The 10,320-nt window shown below is 40.8% G+C and overlaps 1 protein-coding gene across 1 annotated transcript; it reads right to left on the reverse strand.

Moving 5' to 3' along the window:
- Positions 1-6: 6 nt before the first annotated feature.
- On the reverse strand, positions 7-7,348 carry LOC118428273 (flagellar radial spoke protein 5-like). Its single transcript, XM_035838293.1, has 9 exons — positions 7,202-7,348; positions 5,686-5,786; positions 4,763-4,849; positions 4,091-4,238; positions 3,415-3,494; positions 2,770-2,863; positions 2,184-2,323; positions 1,182-1,266; positions 7-631 (listed from the first exon to the last, which is right to left on the reverse strand). Exons 1-9 carry the CDS (start codon positions 7,311-7,313, stop codon positions 459-461), a joined length of 1,020 nt encoding a protein of 339 aa, XP_035694186.1. The 5' UTR covers positions 7,314-7,348; the 3' UTR covers positions 7-458.
- Positions 7,349-10,320: the final 2,972 nt, after the last annotated feature.

The following is a 10,320-nucleotide window of genomic DNA, read 5'->3' on the forward strand; positions in this document are numbered from 1 at the left end:
CGGAGAGCTTACGATTAAGGCTTCTTAATTGTTTGACGGCTGTGAATAGCTGTACTGAGAAGTCAAAAGGCATTTTTACACAACTTACTAGTATCACAATCCAGCAAACTCATTAAATGGATTTTCTTTTTCTCGTGTAGTGCCATTGAAAATACAACAAAGAGTACCGATGTTACAAATCTGGCAAGATCCTGTCTTCTGATTAGAAATTTGCTTTTACATTCAACAGTTTGTCTTTCATTGCACCCATTAAAGGTATTAATTGTCTATTTAATGAGTTTGAAGATCAACAAGCAAACTTCACACTGCTATTTAGGGCTGCACATCTTTGGCAGGCCTTTTTAACGTTGCCATTTTATTGTAACTTGTAGAATTATGTGACCTGATGTTAGCAAATGCATGACAGTACTGTAACATAACCTAACCAGCTCAACCTTACACAGCGTAACTCACAGCTATTACCTGTACTCATCCCCACAATCCCCTATAACAGTCATAAGGTCTCTGCCCCTGCTGACCACTGTGTGAATCCTGTCCATGTCCTGCTGCGTGAGGTCAAGGGTGAAAGTTTGAAGGTTGTCCTGGATGTGTTCTGCCCCCGGCACTCCCAGTCTGCATCCTACAATCACACCTACATGGAAGGATATAAATGATGATGAGTTTACCTTTTAGTTTTACTCGAGGTACTGTAAATGCATTTAAGTTCGTGGGGATTTAGTTTCGGGGTAGTGGGAAAATGGAGTGGTTGCGCCATCCTCTGAACTTTGAATAATAATGCATTTACAGTACTGCACTGTACTGTAGTGACATACATGTACTGTAGTGGAAAAGCCAGTGCCTATATGTATACAAACCACCAGTCAGAAACCACTTCCTGGTTACTCGACAAGAGTGCTACGAACCGACTTTGTAAGGACTCAGTGCTGACGTGATCAATTGTCACTGCTCTAAATGTATCTACCCCAAAAATACGTGGCATAATACTTTTCTTCCATGGTGTTATACTTGCCGTATGGAGAAGGTATTAGGAATGAATGCTAAAGACTAAAAAAACTGTGTCTCGTATTCTTGTGTCATTATTTTATACTGTGTCAATATTTAGTATGTACACCTAGAAACATCATTGTGAAATAAACTTTGCCTGTTTGACTGACTGTATGTGTGTGTAATGGTGCCCTTACCTCCAACTGCTGGTTGGTCCAAGATGTACTTCGTGGCCACATTGGCAACACTGACTCCGTGTTCATCTGCTATGGTCTTTAGCACCTGAAATAGGTGGAAATAATGGAAACAACTCAGTCACGTTTGGGATTGTGATTTGGCCACAGCAGCTGCATACATGGGCTACATATAGCAGTGTCAGAAGCATAACTCCAGTTAGAAGCTCTGAGGAAACTGTCTGACAAATATCAAAACATCAGCAGGTAAGAGGCATTCTAGTTGTGCAAAAGAAATCTTCAACATCCTACATGTATGTTCTACCAACCTGATGAAATTATCTTCGGAATGGAAACAATTGATTTGGTTACATGGATAAAAGTTAGACATCCCAGGTAATAAGATGCATCAAATAGTAATTACTCAAGCGTCTAGATATGATTTTGGAAACGGTCAGACGTTTCAGATAACATTTGTTATCTTTCGTCAGTAACACCGTGCCAAGATGTTACCTGATTAACCTGAAACATCTGACCGTTTCCAAAATCATATCCAGTTTCTTGAGAAATTGCTATTTGGTGAAATTGATGTGGTTTTATCTAGATATCCATTTGTAATGCAATAGTCTTTTTTTTTTCTCTTTGGTGCTACAGTACATTATACATTAAGCTGCTTACCTTATGGCAGCGTGCATAGTTAAGCAGACATACAAAAATGTAAATTCTAAACATGCATTTAATTTGCGGGGATTTAACTTGTTAGGTAGTGTGAAAATTATCAGTGCTTGCAGTGATTTAGAGTTTGGGTTAGCGCCATGGAAAAATGTATGTACATATAGTTGATTTGAGTTTGCGAATAAGTGGCCACCACAAAAACCGCAAAGTTCAACATGAATTGATGAAACAAGTGTCAACATTTCTGCATTTACATTACTCACAAACACACACACACACCCTGGCCTACAGACATGCACATGAACATGCATGCACACACAAACCATGTACAATATTGAGATAAGACCTCACCTTGAGCAACTCTTGAAGGAGGTTCCACCCCCCCCAGGCATCCACCATGTTCTTGTACTTCCCCAAGGACGCGGTGGGAAGGTCGCGCCTAGACGTTGGTTCCTTTGCTCCAAGAAATTTCTCAGTAAGCAGACCACCACCTGTAAAACAAATAGGGTAGGGGGCACTCAGTTTTCTTAGTCTTCACACTTTTTGGTTTGGAATCACACTAGGAATTTCAAAACTTTGAGTCAATTTAAATTGCTACTAGATGTGCAGTCTGCAAAAACAATTATGTCACGGCAGAGGTTGTGAGACTGTCAGAATTTTTTTGTACCAATTCTCCCTGTCTAGATCACAACCAGAGTCTATGTCAACAGAGATCAGGCTGCTAGCAATGTGTTTGGGTGGTCTATCATTTTGCAATCCTGAGTTTCAAGATCTTGACATGAATTGAAGTTCAATTGTTTTGTCTTTTAAGAAAAAATCCACACACAAAGAAAATTTCACAGACTCGTGCATCATGTGCTCTACAATATTTCTTTGGATTCTCTATTTTCTATTCTGAGGAAAGGATTAAGAAAAATGAATGAAAGGTAGAAGGTACCCAAAGTTCCATATGTGAGCAGCTTTATTCCATGTGCTGTGCAGAACTCTGCCATCTTCTGTCCTGGTCGCCTGTCGATGAGGGAATACTGTACCTAGGGGAGTAAAACAAAAAGAACAAGAGTAACTGTTATCTAATAGGCTAGATAACTTTATATGCTTTGTTGTACTGACATATTCTTACCAACATTCAGCAAATGAGCAAGATTGGAGAAAATGGAGGCAAACCTAACTCTAACCACATTCCCTCCTGGTGGTTTCATGTTGTTCTTACAGTTTGGCAATTTTTTAAAAATCTGACATCAAATTAGCTTGGCCCTACTGACAATTATTGCCCACTACTGTGGATGCAGTTTGCCACAAAGGTCACTAGTCTAAAATAAGGCTTGGATGATTGAGCCAAAATTTAGTAAGAATAATGAGTTACAATAACAGTCCTAGTGCAAGAACTAAATGTGGAGTCATTGATACTAACATTCAGGATTGAAATTAGATATGCAAGTTACAAAACAGTTATTCAAGCATGAATGGGTAGATTTTGGAAACAGACGTTTCATCCACTACCTTTCATGGGTGGCTCAGAAAGTACATTATACAAATTATGCCAGCAACAGACTCTTCTCTGGAGTCTGTTGCAATACTCTACCTGATTAGAAGAGATAGGTATGCCTTTGTTCACGATTTCCTCCAGTCGAACTGTGTCAAAATTGGTCAAGGCTAGCTCACCTATCAACAGAAGGAAAAAATATTATGCTTGTATGAAAATTAAGATTATTAACAACAAAACAAATCTGACACAATAAGAGTAAGGACTAATGCCTGACATGATAACAGAAGTAGGGGTTATGAAGGCTGTTCAGAGACAGTCCAGAATGGTTCTTATCCACTCACGCTGGTAAGGACCTCTTTCCCTTTTGACAAGTGTGGTGGGCTCTTTAACAAGCTTGAGGTGTGGCTCGCCCCAAACACAGAACACCCATTTAAAAACTATCTGAGGGGCAGCCCTAACCAAAGCTAGGTACTCATCTTCATCTGAGTGAAGTGAGGAAAGTCGTGTTAAGTGCCTTTCCCAAGGGCACAATATCGATGGCACATCAACGGATTCGAACCCAGAACCTCAGGGTTATGAATCGAACATCCTGCCAATTGCGCCACACAAATCAAGAGGTCAATTTTGTTTAGGAGGAGGGCATAGCGGTACTGTTAAAAGTTTTCCCCTTCTACTGCACCTGTTTTTATACATTAATTTCTGTATTTCATATGTATTTTGTTGTTGTGTAGATTAACAAACAAGCAAACAAATCAAATGATGTAAAACTGACCAATCTTGCCCTCCGCCTGTAGGTCAGCCATGTGGCCAAGGGCATCCAGGTACCGCTTGTCACTATAGTCCCACCAGTGGAACTGTAAACTGTCCAACCTGTCCACCCCCATTCTCCTAATGGACCGGTCAATGTTTTCTTCAACCACCTGCAAAAAGTAATTCATTGCTCTCATTAATGACAATGACAATGAAGTTTATTGCATATTCATGCCCCATTGGGGCTAAAAGCAGTCAATTAATACCATTTATGTCACAGTAAAGGGCTTCAAATTTGTTTGAAGTCTAGTTGCACAGAAAATATGCTGGATATACATTGTACTGTACTACAACATACCAAGATAAGATAGAATGTCTCTGCTCAGACTGTCAGAACTTGAATCTGAAATTCTCCAGTTAAATTTTTTATGTATAGACAGGCAATACGACAAGGGTTTTATTATCTTTTCTCTAAGACTAATATTAAAGTATAGCAGTGTATAATTAGATATGCACATAACTCGACACAAATACACTGGTACTGGTGCACCCCAACAAGAAAAAAAATTATATGCATAGCTTGAATTTTGGGCACACAGAAGTGCATATGCACCTTGAACACTACACTTTGAAATTTAACTTGTTGCAGAATGAAGTTCAAATTCATGTCTATTGACACAATACAGCCACTTACCTTCCTGGTCATGGGCCCAGGCCGAGGCACCCACTTGGTCAGACCCTGCACTTTGCCGAGAGCTTCCGCACCCCTCTCAGCTTTCAGCTAGAACAGTTAAAAACATAATAAAATGGTCACTACATGTATATTTATGATTTAGCTTTCTTAGCACTGGCTATAGCTAAATATTAACATTTACTTTGGGACTCCACTGGATCCCATAACCTTCTTAGATGTCCATTGCATTGCGATGATGACTTCAATTGTACTGCAAGTGTGATCGCATGCCAATTACACATGTGAAAACAGATGTGCCAATGCAGCATAAGTAGGAATCTTGTGGTATATACCTTCAGAATCAAATATTTAGGAGTTTGAGACAAAACAAATTGAGAAGGCCTCTATAACAATGTTTTTTTTTTTACTGAGTTGATGTTACATATTAGACTTTTTATTGGCTTATAATGACATTTTCTTTATTTCAATGAAGTTCTACTGTGATGAGTATCTCGCCAGACAATGAATGAAGGAACCGTAGCCGAAAGAACTGCAATAGAACAAGGTAAGCCATCTGAAACAGCATATCACAATCCAGTGAAAAGCCTTTTTAATTCTAAGAGTCAGCAACTTGTTTTGGTGTGGCGATCAATTTCTTGCCAGACAATGACTCAAGCAACCGTAGCAAGAAGAACTGCAACAGAACATGATATGAAAGCCATCAGAAATAGCATGATATCATAATCCAGTAAAAAGCCTTTTTTTCAATAAAAAAATCAGCAACTTGTTTTGGTGTGGCGGTCTAATAGCAGTGACGACCCACTGGACAGAGCCGCATGGAAGCACAGTGTGAAGACTAGCTGACTGCTGCCTACCCTTGTGTCAGGGATCCCAGCAGCAGCATAATCTAACCATGGATTGTAAGTGAGTGAGTGTGGCCGTACCTTTTTGAGAAAAGTACCGTAGAAATCTTCGGCAGGTCCATAGTGGTCTGCCATGTCAAATGTTGTTAAACCGGCATCTACGTAACTCAGCATCTCAGTTACTACAGAGGATAGTAAGAAATAAATAGAAAAAGGACAACATTTAATCTCAGAACAGAAAACTGACCATGATTCTTGGTGGCACAAGCTACAAGCAATTTGCTTCTGTGATGAAACTGAATTTCAGCGTGGCATTGAAAATGGCCAAACTCAAAAGAGATGGCCAAATATAAAAGGTTTGTCAGAACTGAAATAGAGGCAACGTTGTAATCTCCAAGGAGGTCTACCGGTGGCATAAGGAGTTTAGCTGGCCAAGAAGTGTTCTGAGCCCCAGTGGTACCAGCCGGTAGATCTGCCTGGAGATTGTAGTAACGTTGCCCATTGTTTATCGTTGGTTGAAGAAGTTTTCAAAACAGATGCTTGATTTGTATGTCTGGTATCATTTTTTCCCCACCCGCTTCTTGGCAGCGTCCCTTTCAAATAAAAAAAGGAAAATCAGTTTGCCAAACATACTTGAGTACATTTGTTTGAAAATCAGGTGGACATCATTCGTCTAATTGTAGTTACAAAAGTGTTTGGCCATCAAGAAATTGTTCAGTTTCTGCCCCGTTTGTTTTGTTTTGTACCTTTTTGACGAAAGCTCCGTATATGTCCTCAGAAGGGCCATAAATGTCGGCCAGGTCAAAACTTGTCAGGCCGGAGTCGTAGTATTGTACCATGGCATCAGCTGGGGAGGGGGGCATCAGTTCAGTTCAGTTCATCCTCATATGAGGTGCCATTAATGATGTCCGACCATGCATCTCTATCTAGCATGGCAGCTAGCAAGTTGTAGTCCTTTAAACCGACCTCCTCCTCCAAGACTTTCTTAAGGGGGGTATATCATAATGTAATGTGTCACACATTCAGGATCTCCCCACAAGTTTGTTTCCCTCCATTCCCAAAAATGTGCAGTCTAACTAAGATGAGCCCACTGGATAGTGCCGCATGGAAGTGCGTGGTGTGAAGAAGTAAAAGCATTTAAATTCGCGGGGATCTAATTTTACGGTAGCGGGAAAAGAGACTTTTCGTGGTGGATTTAAGTTCGCGGTAACACCATAGACTGGAGTCTAATACCATAATAGAAAAATGTTCACAGTGGTTTTAAGTTTGCGGTGAAGTGGTCACAACGAAAACCGCGAACATAAATCCAACACGAACATTTCTGCATTTACAGTATCTGACTGCTGTCTACCCCTGTGTCTGGGATTTCAGCAGCAGTATTAAAATTCAAGTAGCTTTAAGTAACAGGTGCAATGCAGCTTTGATACTGCTTGCTATTTTCTATTAGTGTTGGATTCTTTTACATACAGAGGCTCATATATATCTTAAGTGTTGGTTAGGTTAGGTTAAGTTTAATTGCTTATGGTGTTATTTACCAACATAGACACATTTTCATGCTTTGCTTATTTGTATGTTTGTTTGTTTGTTTATATCTTACCTGCCCTGTGTGGGTCGATTGGTCCATGTGCCCCTGACACCTGCCACATGCCGTTCAGGACCCGAGTGATCTCCAGTCCCCCCCTCAGACGCACCTTGGGCACTCCCGCCATCCTTCAGCTCAACTTCTAAACAAAGAAATAATAATAATCAGCTGATGTATTTTGCTAGCCAGTAGGTACCTAATGAGTTATGAGGCTGTTTAACGTGGTTGAGGCACCACTCCCATCTTACGTCCCTCCCGGAAAACGACTTTGTGGAATGACCATGCTTGGTCGTCCTTGGTTGGGGGACTCCCATCCAAGAACTGTCCGGACCGCGCGTCGCTTAACTTTCGAGATTGAGGGATCGGGTGTATCCGACGAACCACACGGCCGTTACGTATATTTAGAAGTTAAGCTGCATCATGAACTTTCATCCAAAATGAGAGCAGCTGGAACGCTCGCCACTTACTACTTGTTACTAACTTATATATATCATACAGTATACCTGTTTGCAGACTCTTAGAAATTCAAAACATGGAATCCGATTCAAAATATCAGTTGCCATACCCAGTGTAATGGGTGTAATTTTTACTCATTTCGCTAGAGTGCAGCTGCATGGGTTAAGCTTTTTTTCGTGGGGGTATGAATGGGGGGATTTTCGTGGGGGTATGAATGGGGGGACCTCGGTAGCCTGACGTGATATAAACAGCCCATGGTTTTCCGTAAACCTTAATAATGCGTCACACACACACACACACACACACACACACACACACACACACACACACACACACACACACACACACACACACACACACACACACACACACACACACACACACACACACACACTAAACAATGATTGGACACTTTGTTCTGCTGAAAAGTATGCATGTTGTATGCAAGTTATATTCTGTACATTATAGATGTCCACGCCCCCCTCCCATCGCATTTGTCACATTTATATACATTCTGAATACTAGTATCACATGTAACGTTAACGTTAATCTTTCAACTAAATTAACGTCAACCTTATGAATATAAACAGTATAAATGTTCATGCTTGGATGCCTTGGCTGGCGCCTTATCTTAGCGAATGGAAAGGAATACAAGAAAGAAAGCCGGTACCTACTTGCCGGTGTACTGTGTGGACCAAAAAGGTTGTGTAACCTAACCTTTGACCTAATATTACGCAATCCTCCAACACCGAGCATCAGACATATATATCATGTATACTCGTATGATAGACCTTTGTCAAATTTGACATTTTGGTAGAGTTGGGAAGTTTTGCATCAGATGTTTAAGTAATGTTCATATTCTTTTGTAGCGTGATCGGAAATTATGTAAGAGTTTGACCATTGACCTTTTTTTTTTGGTTAGAATGCGACATTTGACGAAGTATCAGGCAGAGTAAGGTGGCCCAGGGTCATATCCGAGTGTCAAAGATGATCGAGGGGTCAAAGTGTCAATCCGAATTCTTCTCTTGGAAAATTTGGTCGAAAAATGTTAGTTTAGACACTTTCCTTCTCAATGAAAGTATCACCCGGGCTACGCAGATTGTGGAAAGGTAAGTACGTAGATTTATGACTAAAAAGAATTGATTTGTATTTCGCTTTTCAAATTTTGAGTACTAATAACCCGGTGCTAACTATTAAACTTACGGTCTACCGTGGATTGTATGGATATGCCCACGGGGCAGATGAAGCTCTCTGCCGCCGGGGCAATTTTTTCTCACCCGGTAGGAGCTTTGACGGGGGATTTAATTTTCCAGTAGGTAATACCCAGAGAGCCCCGTCTGATCCATGAAACCTTGACTAAAGATATCCCGGTCGAACGACGATGATGTAGCCAGATTAAATCACATTAACGTTTCGATGACCGCAATCTTCGTCAGGGCTACCCTATTCTTCGTATAACCCTGACGAAGATGACAGACGGTCATCGAAACGTTCGCTCGTACGCGTAATAAAATTTATGGTTGAACTTTGGAATTAACATTCTCGACTGTTACACGACTTTGCACAATTTGCAGAATCAGTAGGGCCAAGCAAAAAGAATGCTGTGTTTCCTGCTACGGTCCTAAATAATTAGATTAGTTAGGGATTATATTCTTTTTTCAGCCGAAGTCATCGAACAAATGCATTGCAAAACTGAAATGCATCAGGCACTGGGATTTTCAACATCATACCGTGATTATACAGACATACATTGTAGAAGTAAAGCTTATTAATGCTCACTACACACATTGAATGATTCTTACATCGAGTTCCCAAAACTGTTTACAGAGAGTGTGAAATACGGGAAGACTGATCTAGACGTCTGGTCGAAAACCTTATACCTTTGTCAGAATCCGGCTTTACAAAATGTTAAGGTCGACAGGGTCTAGATCTAGGAGTCTGTTAGGGCCATTCGTGTAACTGGAAATACAACATCAATTTTCCTATCTCCTCAACGTGCAACGTAATCGTCCTCGACACGTGTGGTGGATTCTTTGACCTGCTCAAGATGTGGATCTACTCAAAAATAGGACCGCCGGCCTTAAGCTTGATGTCTCATTGGAAGGCATGCGAACCCTACTGGTAGTGCCAAAATATATTGTGAGCTAATATACACACACATGCACGCGCTAGCACAAACACACACGCACACTCGGGTGCGCACTCACGCATACACACACACTCTGACACACACACAGACATACACACGCAAGCACTCACACAAAGATACAGGAACAGACACACATACACGCACGCGTGCACGTACAGACATACAGTTACACACTGACAAGCATACTCGCACAGAAACAGACGCAAATACATGCTTACCTGCTGAACACGTAACATTGTTGGTCATGGAGGTAATAAAAATAAAAGACAAACGCAAAGCTTGAATGCTTGGAAGATTTTTTCCTTTAATCAATACAATCAAACACCAACAAAGGGTATTCATTTATTTATTTATTTATTGGTTTGCCTTTAAGCAGGCACAGCCAGGACTGACCAACACGCCAATGGCTATTCCAAAGGGCTAGCGGGGATACACCTTGTTCCCATCAACGAAGGACAATGTATTCATGAATGTAGGTTTGCAAGTTATCATTCAGTACTGATCTGTTTCTGATGATACATCAGTCGAC

The sequence above is a fragment of the Branchiostoma floridae genome, chromosome 12, assembly GCF_000003815.2.
Source record: "Branchiostoma floridae strain S238N-H82 chromosome 12, Bfl_VNyyK, whole genome shotgun sequence".
Lineage (NCBI taxonomy): Eukaryota > Metazoa > Chordata > Leptocardii > Amphioxiformes > Branchiostomatidae > Branchiostoma > Branchiostoma floridae.

What these genes read in the sequence shown, in the direction of transcription:
- LOC118428273 (XM_035838293.1), bottom strand. Translation starts at nt 7,313, where the DNA reads ATGGCGGGAGTGCCCAAGGTGCGTCTGAGGGGGGGACTGGAGATCACT. An exon ending in ACAGGCGGAGGGCAAGATTG is followed by an intron (nt 3,495 to 4,090) that starts GTCAGTTTTACA and finishes TTCTGTTGATAG; the next exon opens with GTGAGCTAGCCTTGACCAAT. An exon ending in GCTCACATATGGAACTTTGG is followed by an intron (nt 2,324 to 2,769) that starts GTACCTTCTACC and finishes TTTGTTTTACAG; the next exon opens with GTGGTGGTCTGCTTACTGAG.